This window comes from Cyprinodon tularosa, unplaced genomic scaffold (genome assembly GCF_016077235.1).
Source record: "Cyprinodon tularosa strain WSP-4 unplaced genomic scaffold, ASM1607723v1 ctg250, whole genome shotgun sequence".
NCBI lineage: Eukaryota > Metazoa > Chordata > Actinopteri > Cyprinodontiformes > Cyprinodontidae > Cyprinodon > Cyprinodon tularosa.
In genome coordinates, this window is record NW_024038929.1 from 243,933 (window position 1) to 266,798 (window position 22,866).

Consider the following 22,866-nt stretch of genomic DNA (forward strand, 5'->3'; position numbering starts at 1 on the left):
GACAATGCAGTTGTGTTTTCCTATTTTAAGAGTAAATTGTCTTGTTTCATTGGCAAAATGTCACTTTTTCCTACTCAATCCAAGAACATTTTAAGATTATTTTAAGAAAAAATTACTTATCTAGATTTGGGTTTTTTCCAGTGCAGTGCTAGTCACAGTTTATGTTATTATGTAGTTATAGTTGCTGTTACAAAATATACTTTACCTTCATTTCTATTTAATTAGTAAAATTAACCATTTTAATTTTGCATCTCATTGAAGTGGAAAAAAACGCACAAAATGTGTTTTTTTATGTACATGTACATCAATTCAGGCTGCAAGTTAAAGTTAAGGAGCTAAAAACAGATATTCCCCCCCCCCTCAGATGTGAACCTGTAGCTTATCTCTTATCTTGGCTCCAGCCCAGGCCCCCGCGCCTCCACCTTTGATTAGCCTGAATATCTTAGCGCTCCTCATAAAGCTGTAATGAGGCTGCGGTGGCCTGTGTGTTCAGAGGCTGTTGAAGCCCAGCAGTCATCGTGACAGTGGGACAGGGGGGGGGCGGTGAGGGTCGGATTGCTCTGGGGGAGCGCCGTGAGAGCCCATCGAGAGAAGAATCCAGCCTCGCAAATGAGGGCACCCTCGAGCGGCGCAGCGTGGGCTCCTCCAAGAAGCTCGCTGGCGCTTGGAGTGTTTTCATTTCCCGCGCACTCACTAGCTCTCAGAGATCACAGTTTCTAATTACTGATTAACGTCCGCTGTGGATGCCCTAATGAGACCTTCATTCAGCGCCTCGTTAAAAGCTCACAGGTCTCCCCGCACCCTGGACCGCCAACTCACACTCTCCTTGTCTTGTTTCCTGATTCCTGCTTTCAGCTGGGCTTAAAATGTGGCTCCAGGTTCCACTGAGCCCGAGCAGCACCACCTCCCACCTCCCCCTCCATGTCTGCGGGCTTCACTCATGCGTAACAGTAATGGCGTATTGAGCCGGTGGCGCTCCAGAAGCCATTAGAGCTGGAGGAATGAGGCTTTGCACACACTGATCACACAAAGGCCCCATTGTGGGGGCCATGTCAGAGGGTGGAGCGGACCAGCTATCTCTTTGCCAAGCTCCCACCAAGACAATCAATCCCGCAATCCTCCACCCTGCCAGCGACGAGAGCGAGAGTAACGGGAAGGAGCGGGCAACATGTGAGCGGGGAGGGGTGATTGAGGGAGGCTGGGTGGGCTGCAATCAATTTTCCATCATATATCTGCATGCACCGGCCAGGCACACAAAGCCTCCAAGCTAATTACGGGGTGATTTGGATTCCACACGACCTGCACCAGAGCTGGGAACAATAAAGCCAACAATCAGAGAGAGAAAGCAGCCATGTTGTGTGCAATTTATAAAGCCACAGCTAGGGCTCTCTGGTAATTAATATCATCGGCTCAATGTTGTCTTCATAACGGCCAAAATTAACGCCTCTGGCTTCTAATGGTCCAATTAGCGGCTAACGTTTGAAGTACATTTTTGGCTATCGTCTCCATTCAGATCCATTATTGCTATTGAATTCGGTTCCCTTTGTGTTGAAGCTTGTGTGCGACACAAAAGGTGAGCAGTTGAACGGCGCACCGCCTCATTAGTCGGCCCAAAAAAAGGACGGAGATCCGTGAGATCCTGATGCACAAACTCTACGAACGCAGGACGGCGTTTAGAAGCAGGATGGCGATCAGATGCAGGTTTCATCGCTCAGCTAACCCCTCCCCTTGCGTCTGACCTACGGTGCAGCAGAGTTCAAGAGCTGATTGTGACTGATTGAGCTGTTTATCACCTGCGAAATCTTCCAAGCCACTCTTTTCTCCCCAGACAGCACAGTAATCAATGCATAAACTAGATGACAGCAGCAGCAATGGCATAGCTCGATAAATAAGCAGCTCCAGTTTCCACTTTTAAGGTGTTATAAATTCCTCTGATGTTAGAGGAGACGGAGCTAACTGGAAAAAGTCACAGGTGTCACAGTGGGAGTGTTGCTGTGGCTGGTGGTAAACCTACTGGAAAAAAAAAGGGTGTCTCGGAGATACTCACCCCAAACATTTGCCTCAAATCTGGGTCCCGGAAGCGGAAAGGAATGTTGGAGACGTGTAACCTTTTTGGCTGCTGCTTCTCTGAGGAGTCTGAGTGCTGGAGCTGGAGCTGCTGAGAACCCTCTGTTTGCGTCACGTCATCTGTCTGCCAGAGGGAAACAAACACAGAAAAGACACAAGCTGCTCATTAGCTGCTGCTGCTACAGCGCACTGTACCTCCCGGTCCTGCAGTATGAGAGCGACAGTGAGGGGGTGGGAGGCCTGGCTCACTAACTTAACTCCACATCTGCCATTTTTCAATCTACTCAGAAAGCCTGAGCGATAAACAGCCGATGACTTATAGTGTCAAACCTGAGGTTGTGCATTACAAATCCACTTATTAATCTCTTGCACTTAGCTCCTGAGCAACAGGGAAGATTGAAGGCGCTGACAAAAAGGCGTGGATATAGATCCCACCAGAGCCCTGACACGTCTAGACTAAAGACACATTATTGGTGACGTTTGCACACAGCCATCAGAGTGCGAGGCCCAGAGCCCTCAGCGTTGTTGTTTCCATCATTATGCGAATACGACGCTGACATTTCTATATAAATGATGTGTCTGATGTCAATGACAAATTCCACTTGTTTCTCAGTGTGACACCGGTGATGGATTTCAGCGAGCCCGCTGCTGGCTTGTCTCTTTAGACGGACCTTGTTTTATTTTCTGCGGACAAAAAGCTCATTGGTCAAACGCACAGTTTACCCCGTCTGATCCGACGGAAGTTTGTTTTTTTTTCTAAAGTTTTCTTTGTTTTGGAGGAGTAAATAAACAAAAAAATGTCAATACATGAGCATTAAGTATGGAGCCAAACGCCAATTAGCTTAGCTCAGCGTTAAAACTGGAAGCCTGGTTCTTTTCTGGGCTGTTCAAAGCTGCTCACTAATTAAAGCAAAGCAGTGCAAAATACAAATGTTTATTTTTGTGAAAGGGGTCTAATTTGAGCCAATTATGGATTCGTTTTTTAGTGTTTGGATCTTATGCTGTGTTTGAATCTGCTCTGGACTGTTTTTTTTTAATATTTTTTGTATTAAATAGATTGTAAACTTCTACTACTTTTGCACAAATTACCGTTAATGTGTCTAAATGTTATTTATTTTTCAGTGTGATTAAAAATTATCCAACATTGCAAACTTATTTTAAAAGTTTGCAATGTTTAAAACTTATTTATAAAATTGGTTTTGTTTATAAGAAAAAAAACGAATTAAAGACACTTTATCAAGCTAAAATAGTTTTTTTATTTTACATAACTTTTACACTTTATGATTAAAAGGACGCTTAAAACTAAGCTTATTTTGTTAAACTAAGCTATAGACCTTAATTGAATTCACTCACAGCTCGATTTTGTCCACAATAAAGTCTCAATCTCCAAAATTAATTGGGATTTAAAGTTAGTTTATTTGAGTGAAGCTGTTTCTTAATATGGGTTAAAACTTCTCATACTATGTCGATTTTTTTTTCATTTGTTTATTTATGTTTGTGTTGCATATGTTGTTGTAAGAAAAAGAAAAAAAGAATGAATTTTTCCAAAATGAACCAAAAAAAATAGAACCAAAAAAAAAATATAGAAAATAGAAAAATAAAAGCTGTTTATTTATGGCCTCTTCCACTGTTTTATTTTTAATATATTTAAATAGATTTGCCTGCAACAAACAGAAGTAAAGATTAAAAGCTGAACTTCAGAAGATTTTTCTTAAAAATCTACATATAAATAAAACAAAACAGTGTCTATGAGTTTCAGGAAATAAATAAAATGTCATCTTCTGGAATGACGTACTTACAATCTTGACCACAAGAGGTCACTCATCAGGGAAAGATAAAGTTTGTTTTGGGGCGTTTGAATGTGCAACAGTAGCTGTGCTTCTTGCTGATAGACAGTTTCAGTTTCACAATAGTGAAGAAATGAATAAAAAAAAACAGAAATGGAGCCTGATTTAGTGCGGGTGATGATGGGGGGGGGGGGGGGGGGGGGGGAGTGGCAGGAGGAGGGGGGGGGGGGGGGGGGGGATCTTGAACTGAGAGAGTGGAAGTGGCAGATATTGAGCACAAAAGCTGTTTGAATGTGATATGTAAACTGCAAGGTCTCCTGGGAAGCGCTCTCTGAGCCCGGCCTGCACACTCCTACACACACCTACACACTCCGACACACACCTACACACTCCGACACACACCTACACACTCCGACACACAGACACAATCTTGTAGTGATACAGCAGTGAAAAGAGAGGAGGTTGTTGCCAGAGTCCAAACGATTCAAATGACTCGGCGAGTCTGATAACCGCCGCCGCTCGGAGCCCGTCGCATGGCTGCAGGCCTCTCTTATTGATACATCTCCCTCCATTTAGGAAATGGGCTTAGGGATTTATTCATTATAATTCATCATGGCTGTATTATCATTATCATCATGATCGTGATGATGATCGCCTTTATTATTCTCATTATCATAATCACAATCTCCACCGTAATGGCCGTCATTTATTTGGTTTTTATGGCCCATTCGGAGATGGTGACATACATTGTTAGCGGTGACAGTTGTTTGATTCAAGGTCCCCACTCCGTCTCCCCTGCAGCCATTCAGGTAGTTTCACCTGAGCCGGACGGCGTCCGGTCACCCAGCCGGGGAAATTCTCCCGATTTGCAGAGTAAGGAGTGGATTTGTGACAGAGAGAGACGAGCGTAGGGGCTCTAACTTTGCCGTGTCCTCGTGCGCTGGAGGTTAATAGCCTGAGTAGCCATGTTGGGCCCAGGGGTGACACGTTGCAGACAGATGCTGGGACCGTGGAGGGTGACAAGGTACCGGAGCCCCTCGGGTCAATCTGTTTCATCGGTCACACATGACACTATCGACCTTTAGCGTATGTTGCCAGACTCCCGAGCACCACTGTCCTCCAGCTCTGTCTGTCGGGCTTTTTATCACGCCGCGCGCGCTGGCGTGTTTGCAGACATCCAGATTAACTTTCAGTCGGTGCTCAGACAGGCCAGCAGCCCGCTGACATCAGGGCCAAGCACACATTCTGAGAACACAAACGCTGAATTGCTGACTCCGAGCGCCCCAGACTGCAAACTACTAACTCAATAACTTCGAGTGTCACTGAGATCCGGGGAATGCTGCCTGTGCGCCTCTGCTCCCGAGGCTCCAACCCGCCTGCCTGGTTGTGAAATGGTGCTGTAGCAGTGGAAAATAATTACCTCCATATTACCATAGGAGGCCACCTTCAGTGGCACTTTACTGTCCCGACAGCTGCTGTCACAGGGAGGAGGAGGTGGGATGCAAAACACACCATCACCGCCAAAGCCGGCAAAGCTAAGAGTGAGAGAGCTGTCAACTCCTGCAGCTCTCTGGCTTCCTGTTCAGTCATTTCTCTAAAAGACTCCCTTGCTGTTATTTGCAAATCGCCTGCAAAGTGCTCTGCTCAGCACTTTCCCCCTCCTCGCAGAGTGGCATTACAAGAGCATAATTGAAACTATCTGATTGGAATGCTGCCAAGCAGGTAGATTACATCCGATTAAATAGCAGCCGGGGTGGGGGGGGGGCTTTAGAGTCTTCGCTCACAAGAATTATAATGCTCAAGTCTTAATTCATTACGTTCCTCTTCCGGTGCGCCATGGTTTGTTTTCTTTCTCTAAAGAAGCTGCAGATATAAGCTCTCCATCACTTGAAGGAGCGGCGGCTCTGACCCAGCTTTGCACGCGTTTTCCCACAAAGTAGGCGATTGCTTTCAGGAGGGACCGCAAGACGACGTCACTGTCTCATCAGATGAGATGCATTAAAAAAAAGAAACATGAACATGGTTCCCACACATTTCTCCAAACGGAGGATAATAGTTTTTCTCTGGAATGTCTGGATGTTTTGGTCGATTTTTAATAAATATCTTGACATTTCAGTGGAAGGTGTTAACTTCGATCCTGCTTGAGGTTTTTAGTTGACTTATCTGTAGGCACTGCAAACAATGAAGGAGGCGAGTCATCATGGGGTCAGCTGTTCGGGGTCTGAGGTGATAATGTAAAAAAAATATGGTTTTACCCAGTTTGAGTTAAGAGTAGTAAATAACTTGCTCCCAGGAAAAGAACTGGAAGGGGAAAGTCCCGAGGCGCAACTGTACGGTGGCCCTGAAGTGCAAACTGCAACTACAAATCTAAAAGCGCAACTACATTAAGGAAATCGCAACTACATTAAGGAAATCGCAACTACATAAAGCAAAGTGCAACTACATTAAGGAAATCGCAACTACATAAAGCAAAGCGCAACTATATTAAGGAAATCGCAACTACATAAAGCAAAGCGCAACTACATTAAGTAAAACAAAAATACATAAAGCAAAGCGTAACTACATTAAGGAAATCGCAACTACATTAAGGAAATCGCAACTACATAAAGCAAAGTGCAACTACATTAAAGAAATCGCAACTACATAAAGCAAAGCGCAACTACATTAAGGAAATCGCAACTGCATAAAGCAAAGCGCAACTACATTAAGGAAATCGCAACTACATAAAGCAAAGCGCAACTACATTAAGGAAATCGCAACTACATAAAGCAAAGCGCAACTACATTAAGGAAAACAAAACTACATAAAGCAAAGCGCAACTACATTAAGGAAAACACAATTACATTAACCTACCAGAAAAGGTAGGTACCAGAGGGAAACATGAGACATCGCTGATTGGACGAAGGCGCCGTTTGACCCTTGAACCGGAAGTTGCGTCGTCTGAACAGTCCAGCTTCTTTTAAGTGCGTCTTCAGTGTACGCAAACTAACTGAAATTCCGTGATTAGTCTTGAGCATATCCAGTATCACCTCGTACGTATGTCCTGATTCTAAATATTCCTGGATAACGGCAGCTATGTTTGGGGCAACGACAATATCCATGTTTTCAAAAGCCGCAGCAGGCAGAATGACTTCCGGTTCAAGGGTCAAACGGCGCCGTCGTCCAATCAGCGATGTCTCATGTTTCCCACTGGTACCTACCTTTTCAGGTAGGTTAATGTAATTGTGATTTTCTTAATGTAGTTGCGCTTTGCTTTATGTAGTTTTCTTTTTCTTAATGTCGTTGCGCTTTGCTTTATATAGTTGCGATTTCCTTAATGTAGTTGCGCTTTGCTTTATGTAGTTGCGATTTCCTTAATATAGTTGCGATTTCCTTGCGATTTCCTTAATGTAGTTGCGCTTTGCTTTATGTAGTTTTCTTTTTCTTAATGTCGTTGCGCTTTGCTTTATGTAGTTGCGATTTCCTTAATGTAGTTGCGATTTCCTTAATGTAGTTGCGCTTTGCTTTATGTAGTTGCGCTTTGCTTTATGTAGTTGCGATTTCCTTAATATAGTTGCGATTTCCTTGCGATTTCCTTAATGTAGTTGCGCTTTGCTTTATGTAGTTTTCTTTTTCTTAATGTCGTTGCGCTTTGCTTTATGTAGTTGCGCTTTGCTTTATGTAGTTGCGATTTCCTTAACGTTGTTGCACTTTGCTTTATGTAGTTGCGATTTCCTTAATGTAGTTGCACTTTGCTTTATGTAGTTTTGTTTTCCTTAATGTAGTTGCGATTTCCTTAATGTAGTTGCGCTTTGCTTTATGTAGTTGCGCTTTGCTTTATGTAGTTGCGATTTCCTTAATATAGTTGCGATTTCCTTGCGATTTCCTTAATGTAGTTGCGCTTTGCTTTATTTAGTTTTCTTTTTCTTAATGTCGTTGCGCTTTGCTTTATGTAGTTGCACTTTGCTTTATGTAGTTGCGATTTCCTTAACGTAGTTGCACTTTGCTTTATGTAGTTGCGATTTCCTTAATATAGTTGCGATTTCCTTGCGATTTCCTTAATGTAGTTGCGCTTTGCTTTATGTAGTTTTCTTTTTCTTAATGTCGTTGCGCTTTGCTTTATGTAGTTGCGATTTCCTTAACGTAGTTGCACTTTGCTTTATGTAGTTGCGATTTCCTTAATGTAGTTGCACTTTGCTTTATGTAGTTTTGTTTTCCTTAATGTAGTTGCGATTTCCTTAATGTAGTTGCGCTTTGCTTTATGTAGTTGCGCTTTGCTTTATGTAGTTGCGCTTTGCTTTATGTAGTTGCGATTTCCTTAATATAGTTGCGATTTCCTTGCGATTTCCTTAATGTAGTTGCGCTTTGCTTTATGTAGTTTTCTTTTTCTTAATGTCGTTGCGCTTTGCTTTATGTAGTTGCGCTTTGCTTTATATAGTTGCGATTTCCTTAACGTAGTTGCACTTTGCTTTATGTAGTTGCGATTTCCTTAACGTAGTTGCGCTTTGCTTTATGTAGTTGTGATTTCCTTAATGTAGTTGCGCTTTGCTTTATGTAGTTGTGCTTTGCTTTATGTAGTTGCGATTTCCTTAACGTAGTTGCACTTTGCTTTATGTAGTTGCGATTTCCTTAACGTAGTTGCGCTTTGCTTTATGTAGTTGTGATTTCCTTAATGTAGTTGCGCTTTGCTTTATGTAGTTTTGTTTTTCTTAATGTAGTTGCGCTTTTAGATTTGTAGTTGCAGTTTGCACTTCAGGGCCACCGTAGAAAACTCCACCAGCCGCCACAGCACCATATGTGTACAAAATGAGAATAAAGTCTCTCTAGATAGATTGGTTACCCCTGAAAAAACTTTAATGATTATATATTTAATAAATATATTGAATTATTGATTCACTTTAGGTCTGAAATCTTGTTGCGACTCAACTTTCTTTTTAGTGGAGTTTACTCACTCCTGGTTAGTTAGCAGAATTTTACCAATTGTTAAGTCATCCATTCCTCCCACCCAGTCAGTTCCCCTTTAATGGTGGCCTTCATGCCATCAGCACAGTCTCTGAAAGCGACACCCTGCTGGCGTCTCAATCCTTTAAACACAGAGATGAGAGAGCATGTGTGAGTGTTTGCATGTTTCCTGCATGCTCCTGTTAGTGTGTGCGTCTCTATGTTATCACAGTCCCCCAGAATACCCTTTGGAGAGTCTGACACGGGCTGTGAAAAATCTGGAAATGAGTGCTGCCCTAATGCCACTGCCTTAATTTGTTATCTGAAAAGAGAATGATTACTCATGAAATTCAACCAAACCTCCGACTATTTGAGCCGAGCCAGATAACGAGCTCGCTCCCCGGCAGCCCCTCTGCTACCCTCATCTCTAAGGATTTGGAGAAAAGTTCGGCACTGCCTCTCATCCTCAAGTCGCCCGCTTTCAAGTCAGCTTGTTTGAACACGACGCAGAGCGCGGTCCCAGAGATCCGGCGGTGGACAGCGCCACCTTCCCAGTTCTGACTGGTAGACAAGAGCAGACACGGAGCGTACTTCATTAAAACATACACAGCCTGCGCTCTCTGTGGGGAATCCACACAGAATCCATACGTTTTGCTGAATTTTCACTCACTTGACTCTTTTTAAGTCTTTAAGTCAAGAAGATGTGCAGAGCAAAGCGTCGTGGCGGGGTGGAGGAGCTGAGCACAGCAGAGTGGAGCCAGGAGAGGGGGCGAGGGGGGGAGATTTGCAGCAAGCTGATCTGCTCCTTCAATCTGTGTTTCTGCAGGGTGCCCTAATCAAAGGCACCCGGGCCCGTCTGTGGCACCCAGAGCAAACAGGCTGGGCCAGTCATTAAAGGCAGGGAACGCAGCAGTGGGCGACACTACACCAGTGGCCCCCGAGGATTAGGCTCCGTGTTTACACCCCACTAATCTCATCCCTCTGTCCTCCCCGAGAAGAGACGGCTGGATGCGGGGAGAGGAGATGGAGGAGAGCAGGGGAAGCCCGGTGAGCTCTCATCTCTCCACGGCGAGAATCTCTGGGCTTTTTCTCACAGCAGGCGAACAGATGAAATGAAATCAAATGCGAAATGGAGAGAGAAGGGAGACAGGGAGGAATGGAGCACAGGAATGGAGTTCAGTTTCAGATGGAGGGAGGGAAGGAGGGGGGAGACTGAACCTCCTGCCAAGTCCCCCCCCCCTCACCCCATCCTCCTCACTTTAAACCCTCCTGCATGTCAGCCATTACTGTAAGTGCAGGATATAACTATGGAGCGGTTGGAGAATGTCACACAGATCTTCAAATCAAACATTGCTGCATTACAAGGCGATGATAATGCGCTGCAGCGCGGCTTGTGCTGCCTAAGCACTTTTCTGCTGCCAAATATTCATGGCTGTGCAGTAATCGTGAGGCCGGGAAAATGGAAGTATTAGCAACGTTCTTTATGAGCGACCTGGATCCCTCTCAGGGGGGGCTGTGGCCTCGCCGTGACCCCCCCTCCCCAGAGCAGGCGTTATCATGCAGACCATCTGAAGGTCTCCTTTCATCTTTAACAGCTTCAGCCACCTTTTTTCTTCTCTTTTATCTGAAACGTCACATGTAAACCCTGAGTCAGAGTAAAAGATGTATGTTTGGCTTTCGTCAACTTATGCACACTCCAGATGAGGTGGAAGACGGCGGGACGCGCGCTCTTCTTGAAGTGATCCGACCGGACAGCGGCTGAAGTAAAAAGGCATCTCTGCCGTGCCGCTTTCAGAGAGGGTGAAGGGCGTGTCGGCCTGTCAGAGAGCCTGAACCCTTCAAATAACATCTCATCAGCTCTGCAGGTCCTCAGCTTCCATTCAGGGAGGTCCTATAACCACTCTGAGCCTCCACCGCTGCAGAAAGTCTGCGCTCAGGGTAGCCTGGAGCACAAGGTCTCAATATGAACAACATCCCAACCCCTGAGCGCTATTTTATTTCCTGATGCCTTTCCTCATTGGCTGCATTCGTTAGCAGCACTTCAACTCTCCCTTTCAGCCAATCGCGAAGCAGCAAGTCGATGCTTCAGGCAACTAGATGTGCTGAAGACCACTTACTGTTCTAAGTACTTCAGAAAGCTCTGATCTAAGGAGAGCTTTGACACAAAGTCTTCTCTCGGTTTCGCAGAGAAGGGTCTGAAAAGGGGAAAATGTTATTCATGGAAAAGTTCTCCCCCAGATGGCAGAGGACAATGGGCGGACTGGTCAGGGATGCAATGGAGTACCGTCTCTAAACACTGAAACCGAGGCGAATCGTTTACACCTGCTCACATAAACGGTACCAGGCTGGAAAAAAATGCTGCTTGGCTGAATTAGAGCAACATTCAAATGGCGAGATCTGTATTTAACCCTAATCATAAAAGCATGGATCCATCCTGCCCTGTAGCAGGGCTCTGGGTTTAAGCATTTTAGGTTCTTTAGGTCTTTTGGGATGTAAATACTGTGGTGATTCCTTTACAACTGGGATCAAAATCTCTGATCAAGTTTAGTGACGCCATTTTAAATCCTTCAAGACAATCTAAGGAAGTTCAGAAGGCAAGAAGGGCCCCAACTAAGACAACCAAGGATAAAAAGTTTAGTTAATAGATTCTGACTAGAGCTAAAGCAATTAATCGGATAAATCGTGATGAACTAACTTAATAATTGATTAATCGTTAACTGGAGTAAAGAGACTTGAAAAGGAGCCTTTAGCTGACAGAGCGACCCACTTACACTGCAAAAACTATCTAGAAATAAGTGAAAATAACTTAAATTAAGTGTATTTACTCTTAATTTGAGGGAAAAAAAATAAGATTGTTTGTCAATGGAATGAGTATTTTTACTCTTAAAATAAGATAATTAATTATCAGACATCGGCCACCCCACCAATATTTAACCCGATATTTGATCAGCTTCTGAGTTTCTAAAGTCTAAAAAAAAATAAAAATACTACTTCTTCTTCTTCCTCAAAAACTTCTTTTTTACAGACTTAAAAACTTCTAAAGACGAGGGAAATAATATTGATACATTAAAATATCCCAATATCTTCATATGCTGATATATTGCCATTTAAAAACACCATATCAATCTCTTTTACTAATGAAATATTGCTTTATGTCATCGTTATGCTACGAAATCCCCCGAAAATTCACCAAATGTTGCCATATTTTTATATGTTGATATATTGACGCGGTATCGATCTATTTTACTAACAAAATCTCACAAGAATTTGCAAAATATCACGAGAGTTTGTAACAGAACGATGAAATTTCACCAGATTTTGAAAGTAAAATAGATCGATACCGCGTTTTAAAAAAATCTATTTGATATCAGCATATGAAAATATATTTGAGTATATTATTTTTCAAAGTGTCAGAAATGGATAACAAAACTGCTATTTTCAATGACTACTTATTTTTGTCCAGCTTTAACATCGGTATCGATATCAGTTATTGGCTACATGAGTTTTAAAATATCAGCATATCGGATATCGGCCAAAATCCCAATATCGTAAGACAATGCAATTGTTTTATCTTATTTTAAGAGTAAATTTGTCTCATTTCATTGGCAAAGTGTCTCACTTACCTCCTCAATTCAAGAAAAAAATGCACTTATTTTAAGAAAAAAAAAGACATATTTAGATATAAATTTTTTGCAGTGTAGAGCAGTAATTATAACAAAATTGTAAATATATATATATATATATGAACATTTTGCAGGTAAGATAGAAAAAAATCTTTAATAGTCAATAATTTCTATCCAGAACTCTTAAAGTGGAAAAGTTTTAGTTTAAACCTGGTTTAATTTCGTAAAAAGTCTCCTTTAAGGAACCTTTTTGCTATCCCATTATTAATTGGAAAAAAAGAATCAACAGATTAACTGATTTGCAAAATAATTGTTAGTTGCAGCCGTAGTTCCTGATCCGTTCATAAAACCCCAGAGAGCAGAAACAGACATTTCACTTTTCCCTTAAGGATAAATGTGTTAAACTGTTTAGATTATTTACTGTCGTTTAAAAAAAAAAAAAACTTTAAATGTCTTCTATGCACAAATAGTAATGTGCATAATAATTTAGGCATTGATCGAAATTTTCCACAGGCGTATGGGGTCAAGCTGGTGTAATATTTTTAAATAACGACCTTGCAGCTCATAGTTTACTGTACCTGCACGTTGAAACTCATCTTCAATCATTTGTTTTATTTTATGATTTATTTACTATGAGCATGTTTATGCAAGTCTATGAGCAAATATGGAATCAGGAATAATATCTTACAAAAGCCTCATATGTTTTTACGCTTGTTAAAATGTTGAAAATTGTAAAAAATCCTGTAAGTCCTTCCTTATTTCTACATATTTTTCTTTCAAGCAGCTGGAATTATATAAACCAGAGGTCACGGATTAGTGGGACGCGGTCCGGATCCGGACCAACCTGGTTTAAAACATTTATAAATTACCGCATGTTGTCTGACGACATTGTCTAACTTCACTTGCTCCTCTTCTCTTGTTAATACGGTAAAGCCCTGGGGAGCGTCCGGCTCCAGGCTGCACGTGATCCAAATGAGCCAATGAGCTGTCAGTCTGGGTTGCTGCTGCTGCTACTTTTAGACACAGCAGGCAAACCTGTGGCAAGCCGGGCGATGGGAAAGAAGGAGAAGACCATGAGAAAAAGAGAGCAGAGAAAGTGTGGACTGCTGGAAGAACTGCGGTGAACTGGTGAAAGAAAAGTGAAATGGCGTGCTCAAAGATGACCCTGCACATTTAGAGGATGTTTGGCTCAACCTGCTGCTGTGAAGCAGGATTCTCCACCATGAACAGAATCAACAATAAATCTGGATCCAGATGCATCAGTCATCCATCAGGACCGCTGTAATGTTACTTTCTTAAAATTTACAAAGTTACACTTCCCATCTGCACATTTGTAATCTTCTTTAGTATTTAAACTAGTTCGTTGTTAGATTTTTAGTTATCCGAGCAGATACCTATATTTATTTTTATATCTTAGGTTTTTATTTTTTATTTTTTGTGCTATGGTTCATTGTATTTTATTATGCACCGTGGGGTTGAGAGGACTGCAATTTCATCTGTGTTGTATGTTTACCGTGTAGCACATTTGACAATAAAGTTGAGTTGAGTGCTTGCACTGGAAGAACGATCTAGAAATAAGTGAACATTTCTTAAATTAAGTCTATTTACCCTTAATTTGAGTAGGTAAATGAGGTTTTTTGCCAATGGAATGAGTATTTTTACTCTTAAAATAACATAATTAGATAATATGCACTTGAAATAAGACAATGCAATCATTTTTTCTTTCTTTAAATGTAAATGGTCTTGTTCCATTGGCAAAATGTCTCTTTTACCTCCTTAATCCAAGAACAAATGCACTTATTTTAGAAAAAAATGGCTTATCTAGATTTCATTTTTTTTTCCAGAGTGAGAATGGCTTAGTCTCCATTCAAACCCAGGTTTAAAGCCTTGCAGGGCAGCATAAAGCCCACTGCCAACATTAAGACAGAAAAAAGAAAGAAAAATAAAAAATGGTCAGTTCAGCTGTTTGATAAAATATGAGAATCAGGAAATTGTCTATAAACCAAACTGAATTGTTCTTCTCTACTTCAAAAAACACTTAAGATTTCACTGGAAAAAATCAAAATCTAGAAAAGTTATTTTTTCTTAAAATAAGTGCATTTTTGCTTAGATTGAGTAGTTAAAAGAGACATTTTGCCAATAGACCAAGACAATTTACACTTAAAATAAGAAAACACAATTGCATTGTCTTATTTTAAGTGCGCATTATCTAATTATCTTATTTTAAGAGTAAAAATACTTATTCCATTGGCAAAAAACCTCATTTACCTACTCAAATTAAGGGTAAATACACTTAATTTAAGAAGTTTTTACTTATTTCTAGATCATTTTTCCAGTGTTTAAAATGGAAAAATTTTCTTTATATATATATATATATATATATATATATATATATATATATATATATATATTTTTTTTTTTTTTTTTTTAAATTCAATGTATAACATGGATGCATACAAAAAAAACGGATTATATTTAAAAATGTCTCTGCTTTTCTTTATTCCGACCCCACGGATTTTTACCCCTGATATAAACATTCAATAGCATAAAGTGGATGTTTAGACACTTCGTTGACGGTAAGGCTTTATCGGGCCGTCGTAGATGGAGGCTTGGAGCACAAGCAATGGAGAAAAATACGAAAGCAGCAATTCTCTGAGGCAGTGTGCAAAACTCCTATATGCAACTTATGTTGACATAATAAAGCTACAATATGGTGGGTAGAGAAGACAATTAAAAATGCATATTACACTAATACAGATGGGGCCACATGTGCATGTTAAATTATGCAGAAAATAATTCTCTAAAGTCTCCTGAAACAATCTGTTTGCACACCTTGTTTAAAGCCATGTACAAACACATTATATTATGATTTATGTGACGTGTCATTAAAGCTAATGTAACGGCTGAATGCAGCTAATTTTTACGCAGGAATCAGCAAAGTAAAACTTCATTTCTCTAAAGAACAATAACAGGTCAGAGAGCTTTTTGGGGGCGAAAATCGGCCAAGATTTTGCTTCATGTTGTCAAACTCCTTCAGTAAATCTTTTTTTTTTTAACTGGTCTGTTTGCTGTAATCAAACCAAACCCCTTTTCTTTCAGAAATAATCCTAACAATTTTACGTCACTCGGCCATTTCTGCTCAGGATAGGACAACATCTTACATAAATAAAAGTATCACAGATTTTATCATCATTTTACTAATTCTGTTTAAAATACAGATGAAGTCTGAGAAGGTTGCAAGTACCCGGTTCGATCCCCACAGCCTGCACTCTGGGTTCCTTAGCAAATCCCTTAACCCCACACTGCTCCCCCAGAGGATGGGTTAAATGTGGAGGGAAATTTCTCCAATGTGATATTAATAAAGTTCAATTATTATCATAATTATAAAAGTCGTAGGGAAGCTGTTCCAAACGTTGCATTTTAGAATTCTCCTAAGTGTTGCCGACTTTACACAAGTGAATAAAGTGAATGTGATTGGTCGATTATCAAGGGGGCGGGATTGTTGTGGCGGAAGGTTCACAAGCTTTTTGGTTGTGGCCGGTTTGTGGGAAGCATCTTGCTAACCAGTTAGCAACTTAGTGCTAGTAGGTTCCCAATGGGAAATTCCATTGGGACCAAGTAGCACTAAATTGGTGACTTAGAAACGACGCTGTCAAGGAACGCTATGGACAGCGGAAACATGCGAGAGGAGGAGAGTGGATGAGTCTCCTCCGTCATCCAGTTTTTATTTAGAGGAGGAAAGCAGGGATGAAGTAGCCTCATGAGACCATCCTGATCTCGCGAGCTTTCAAGGTTTCACTTGCAGATCAGTCTGGAGACTCTCCGTTAAAGAAAATTTGGAGCCGTTCACCAAACGAACGTCCAATCAGCGTTGGCTTTGAGGCGGGTTGAGGTGTGACGCAACGAGAAGCGCGACAGTTCAGTCTAAAGAACATGGCGGCTTCAGTCGATGAAACTAGCGTTAGCGTGGCTATCGAGCAAGTTTTATCGGAATTACAGAGTATTTCTTCGCTAAAAGAAGAGCAAAACACTGCTCTGGAGGCTTTTCTCAGAGGAAAACATGGTTTTGCTCTTCTCCATACTGGTTTTGGGCAGAGTTTGATCTATCAATTGGCTCCTCTTCGTCGTCGCTCTGTTAGTACGTCATATGCTTCGTTGATCTGATTGGTTTATTTGGCCCGTCTATCACCAACATAGGCCAATCAGCTAACCAGTATTTTCGCCCATTCCCAAAATTACTTCAACGGTAGGGTTTCCAGATGGATATGCGGAGCAAATCCATCTGACGGAGTCAGGTTAGGGACGAAGATGTTGTGGAAGAGGACGCCAGGGCGGCAGAAGCTTGGTTATGTGTAGAAGGCTTCCAGCCGTACATGTTTGAGCCCTTGCCTCGCAACGCTGCCAGTTCTGTTAGCTCTACGCCTGCCGAAGACACAGACGTCCATCCCCGTGAACACTGGGATGGAACTCAATGGGAAAGGAAAGGATTCTGATTTCTGATTTCAACCGTTGCGTATATTAGCTGCGACATATGAATCAAGATGCTATGACCGAAAAAATTTGATTGACAGATGACCGTTGATATATGATTGGCCGAATTTAGGTGTTCAGGCTAAAAACTAACTGGCCTGAATAAGATAACAAAAAAACAACAGATTTTGAGACAGGATTTCATTTTAAATAGAAATTTTCTAAATTTTGGGATAATGTGGTCTGATAAAGAACACATTTATATACACATTTAAGGCAGAATGATTTCAAATTTAAATGACTTCCCTACGACTTTAAAGGTTTGCCTTTTTGCTATGTTTATTTAGTGAGATGCACCTCCACATCTGCAACCCTGGAATTTTCTGGAAACAGAACGGGTTCCCTCTGCGCTAAAGTTCAGAAATATTTCCAGGCAGAGGCTGTGAACAATCGAACTTGTGAATTTTTACCCCCTTATCAGTTTATCTCAGATTTTTAGTCAGTAGCACAAAAAGAATCACAAACAGTCAATCATAAACATGAAAGGTATAAAGAAGAATATATTTTACTTGCTGACTGCATGTTGAGAACAGTGTTTGCAGGTGATGGAGGGCACTGACCGGTGCGGTCGTGGTGGCGGTGATGGTGGGCGTGCTGTTGTCAGTGCCGGCCGGCTCGCTGTGCGTCTGTGTGGGCGTGTACAGGGTCATGGCGTGCTCGGGCACCCGGCTCTGCCCGGTGTAGTCCTGTGTCGGGAGCGGGTGCGGTGCCGCAAACTCTGCAGGGATGCCATTCTGTGGGGGAGGCGGGTACTGAGCTGGGGTGTAGGGCTGGGCCATCGCTTCAGGAGGGTTGGTGGCCTCTTGGTTACCCTGAGAGAAACACACAGCAGGAGGGGAGAGAAAGTTAAAGCTAAAACACTTTGTTAGGCTAACATGAGCAGCATTAAAAGGCATGAGGGTTCCACCCCCGAGACTGAAGGGGCAAACGGGAGGGTTGCCTTCAGAGCCGAGAAGAAGCAGCCATCATATCACGTCTCAGCTTACATTAGAGGAATCCTTGATCATCACTAATGAACATAGTTTACATTGTTGGGAGCAGCTTCCAGTCGGAGGGCCGCGAGTCCGGGGGAATCTCAAAGCACAAGAGGAAAGATCAATTAATTGATCAAATTTTGATTAGGCCCTTTGATTTCAGTGACAGGTCTGTTAAACCAGCAGCTGCTCCCTGGCTTTCATACTTCCAGCAGCAGAAAGCTGCGTCTCACTCTGCTGCCTCTCACTATGCCTGCCCCTCTTCTTGTCTCAGGTTAGTGGGTCAGACTTACAGAAAAAAAAAAGCTTTAAAGTCAGGTTTCATGGGTTTTTTTATTTCTGGAAACATTCATTATTAAGCTTTTCCAGAATCGGCTTAAAAAGAGTAAAGATGTTTGATTTCATGGTAGGACTGGGCAATTAATTGCATTTGCAATTTGATCACAAAAGCACAACTTTTTTTAATCACACTGTATTTAACAACATTAAGACACTAAATTTCAAACTCCAATGGGGTTAAAATGCTCCGAGTGGGTTAGGCGTCACACAGAAAAGTAGCAGATTCATGCAGACAAGAAGAAGTAAGCAGTTTTTCACAAAAACATTACAGTAAAGTCCTGCAATTATGGATTTTTGGGCAAACGAGCATTGAAAAAATGAAAGCTTGGGCCGAAACATCTACAAGGAAAAAATAAAATCGCAATTTAGGTTTTCGGGAAAATCGTTCAGCCTTAATTTCCTTGTTCAGTTTTTATTCCATCTGGATGTAGTTTCAATGATTGCTTCACACCTTTAAATCAACACTGCAACTGTTAGCCACTAGGGGCGCTAGAATTGTAAACGTTTAGCACCCAGCAAAATATTTTAAACTACATAAGCCATTTTTTCTTTAAAAAAAAAGTGAATTTCTTCTTGAATTGAGGAGGAAAGTGAGTCATTTTTACCAATGGAACGAGACAAATTACATTTAAAATAAGGAAAAGCAATTGCATCGTCTTATTTCCGTGTATATTTTCTAATTATCTTATTCCAAGAGTGAAAATAGTCATCCCCTTGGCAAACTATCTCATTTACCTACTCAAGTTAAGGGTAAATACACTTAATTTAGGACATTTTTCTTATTTCTAGATAATTTTTTCAGTGCACTGTCACTACACTGCAAAAAACATCTAGAAATAAGTAAAAAATGTCTTAAATTAAGTGTATTTACCCTTAATTTGAGTAGATAAATGAGATGATCTGCCAATAGAATGAGTATTTTTACTCCTAAAATAAGATAATTACATAATATACACTTGAAATAAGACAAAACAATTGTTTTTTTCTTATTTTAAATGTAAATTGTCTTGTTCCATTGGCAAAGTGTCTCACTTTCCTCCTCAATTCAAGAAAAAATGCACTTATTTTGAACATAAATGTCCTGGAAGCACGATCGTCCGTTTCCATAAATAGTGTAATTATGGTCTAAAATTACTTATTTCTATCCTTAACTCACTAAAGAATACTAATACACAACTTAAAAAAAAAAAAAGTTTTATGAATTTTCTGATACATTTTTGATTTTTTATGCATTTTCTCCGTTTAACTGCTTTACTGACGTCATCATGGGACATGCTCAGAGCAGAGCCGCAAAATATGAAACAACCATGTTAATCTGCATTTTAGTTGTTTCTGCCTTTAAATAAGAGACTATATACCATAAGTTTATCAAGATAGGAAAACATAAAACGTCAAAAAGACTAGATTTATGTTCAACTCCAAAGCCAAAAAAAGTTAGCCACCGGAAGTAGCATAGATCCCAGATCAGGCACAGAGAGATAAAACAAAAAGGATTTTTATGCATTTATTTTCTTAGTAAATACATTATTAACATTTATCACATTATAATTTAGTACGCTCACTATTTTTGGGGAGGAAAAAAAACATAATTTTTACTAAATAAAATCAAAGGGTGACCCAGATGTATGTCTGGATGTGGAAATGAGCTGATGGTTCGGATCGTGCTTCTGGGACGGATCGGGTAGTGACAGGCAGCGCTGCTCTGCTAAACGCAGCATTCTTTGCTTTCTGGTTGTGATGGCAAACCGAGACCAGCAGACCGAGGTGTCAATAAGTACAGAGTATGCTCTGCTTTAGAGGAAAAAAACCAGGAGGAAGATTGTTGAACAAGCCGCACTACCATGGGCGGAGTTTTTGGGGGGGCACTGTCCCCCCTGGTGGCCTGAAACATGTAATGACATAAAGTCAAGGAAATGGCAAAATATATATGTTAAAAATATATAAGTAATGATATTTGCAATGTTTTGATTAAAATACATGCAAGTATGAAATTAATACGAATCCTAGTACATTTTTGTAATAGATTTATTTTTCTGCAATCATGTGACATAATGACGTTGACTACTGTTTCCGTCCGCTACAATGGAAAAAATGGAAATCTAGATTAGTCATTTCTTTCCTAAAATAAGTGCATTCTTTCTTGAATTGAGGAGGTAAGTGAGACACTTTGCCAATGGAACAAGACAATTTACATCTAAAATAAGAAAAACACAAATTAATTGTCTTATATCAAGTGTATATTATCTGATTACCTTATTTTAAGTGTAAAAATCCTCATTCAACTGGCAAATCATCTTATTTACCTACTTGAATTAAGGGTAAATACACTTAATTTAAGATATTTTGACTTATTTCTAGATCGTTTTTGCAGTGTAATTGGTGGTTTCCCTCTCATTATCAATCTCGCTAGCCTGTACATAAATGTTAAAGCATAGAATTGCCTCATGTAAGTGAGTGAAAACTGCAAATGGATATTCAACATTTTTAAAACATCCCATGACCTCTGCCAACACCCTGCAAGAATTCGAACCAGAGCCAGTACACTGGAAAAAAATCGAAATCTAGACAAGTCATCTTTTCTTTAATAAAATGCATTCGTTCTTAGATTAAGGAGGTAAAATAGACATTTTGCACTTAAAATAAGAAAACATAACAACATTGTCTTATTTCAAGTGTATTTTATCTAATTATCTTACTTTAAGAGTAAAAATGCTCATTCCATTGGCAAACTATCTCATTTACCTACTCAAATTACAGGTAAATATACCTAATTTAAGATATTTTTACTTATTTTTAGATTGTTTTTTCAGTGTACCAACAAATGTTGATCTGGAAACACCTGGGTTAAGACTTTCTTTAAATGAACACTCCTAGCACCTACGTTGTACTGTATACAGTAATGTAACAACTTATGTTGAAAATTGTCTAATCACTTGTGTGAAAAAAAATATTTTTGCACCCCGCTGATGCAAAAGTGAAACTCCACCTATGCGCACTACTGTTCACTGACCTCTTTAATCATTCCTGCTGTTATCAAACATTAAGGCTGATAATTGTCAAAGCCAGATGATGCATACAGGTATGTGCAGAAATATGTTAGAAGGTTGGAAAGAAAGGAGAACAATGAGAAAAGATAAAGTCATGTTCTGTTTTTGTTGGATTTAACTAGTCAACAATTAATGTTCTGCTCTTTAAATGTACAAATCAGTTTAATTCATGTTTTTTTATGTTTGTTTTTTACTTCAACATCAGTAAATCTTCCCAATAAATGGATTTTATAATCCAGCAGCATGAAGGAATGCGGAACCATTTTCTTTTTAAGCTTGTTGTGTAGTTATGGACCAGAATCCATCCACAAAGTTTTGATTACATTCTCATTTAAATGTTATTCTTTTATGCTGACTCAGAAACTTTTATTAAAGATAACACTTTTCCCCCCTTAAGCTGCTGAAGTCTTACAGCTGCTCCCATATGCTGCCAGAACTCCCAGTATGGGGTATGTGCACCACATGTTCCCACCCCCCCCTCCTCGCCTTCTCCACTCCTGACTTTAGTGATTGATGGGCCCTCGCACCGAGGCGGTTTCACAGCCCCTTTGTCTCGTGTGGATGCTTGGGATGATGAGCTGCAGAAATAATGGACTTTTCCGGCTTGTGCACATTGTTAAACTGGGTAATGGCTGGACTACAGAAGTGCGTGTCTTATTGTTTGCGAAGCACTAGTCTCTGAGAATTCGGCCTAATGAGCAGAACGGTGAGATCAGTGCTGCTGGAGCGGATATCCATCCCCGGCATTAAAAACACTCAGAGAAAAAGGTGAGACAATAACAGCACAATCCAATAACAACCCCCTGCAAATACCCTCAATCAAATTTACAGATACAGATCATGCGAGCGCGACGCATAACTCTTTTGATAAGAGAGGAGGAGGGAAAAGAAGCAGCCAGAAGTAAGAGCTTTATGAGTGGCAAAAAACAATAACGGTAAACAGATAGAGAAGTTTCTGTCTGTTCCTTTACAAGGCGGCTGCGGATGGTGAGATAGGAGATAAATGGGTTTTATTCCTCTCTTCTTTTATTTTGCTGCAGCGGTTTTTTGGCCTCTGCCTGCAGATTTCTGCAGAAAGCTCAATCTGGTCAGGAAGCTTTAATGAGAGGAAGCAGAGCAACACTCTGCTGTAAATGTAGTGGAAATAATTCTGCTGTGACGTGTTGGCAAACAAAAGCTCGGCCTAAACTGCGCTTTGCCAATTAACCAAATGCTCCATTATCTAGATGAAAAAAAAGCCTTAAGAGGAGCTGACCAGCCTCCTGCCAGGCGGACCCTCACTCCTGCACAACCTAAACACTCACCCCCCCCCTCTAATTTTTATTACTCTGTATTTCCATCTCCTCTGTCTCTCCCTCAATCCTCCTCCCCCTCCTTTCCCTTTATGCTCATCTCTTCCTCCCTCCCTCTCTTTTTATGCAGAAACTTTTTTAATCTCTACCCCTGTGTGCTCTACTTTTTCTCTGCCTCCAGTCATGGCATTATATAACACACTTGCAGTGCAGGGCATCCTAATTCAAGGAAGCTCTTGATGTTGGCAAATTTCAACTTCTAAGCGCCCATTTTAAAAGGAGAATGG

At 40.7% G+C, this 22,866-nt stretch overlaps 1 protein-coding gene across 10 annotated transcripts in view; it reads right to left on the reverse strand.

Annotated features, from left to right (window-relative positions):
• The window catches only part of rbfox3a (RNA binding fox-1 homolog 3a), a 389,771-nt gene that overhangs the window by 43,503 nt on the left and 323,402 nt on the right, over positions 1-22,866 (reverse strand). For 7 of the 10 annotated variants that reach the window (XR_005281053.1, XM_038288303.1, XM_038288299.1 and 4 more), the window contains 2 exons: positions 17,437-17,739; positions 2,048-2,191 (listed from right to left, as the gene is read on the reverse strand). Coding sequence is in view for 9 of the 10 variants with exons in the window: in XM_038288303.1 (XP_038144231.1) it covers positions 2,048-2,191; positions 17,437-17,739 (447 nt within the window). In the remaining variant the exon portion in view is untranslated. The remainder of the gene's footprint in view (positions 1-2,047; positions 2,192-17,436; positions 17,740-22,866) is intronic. The other 3 variants (XM_038288300.1, XM_038288301.1, XM_038288302.1) reach the window with 1 other exon arrangement.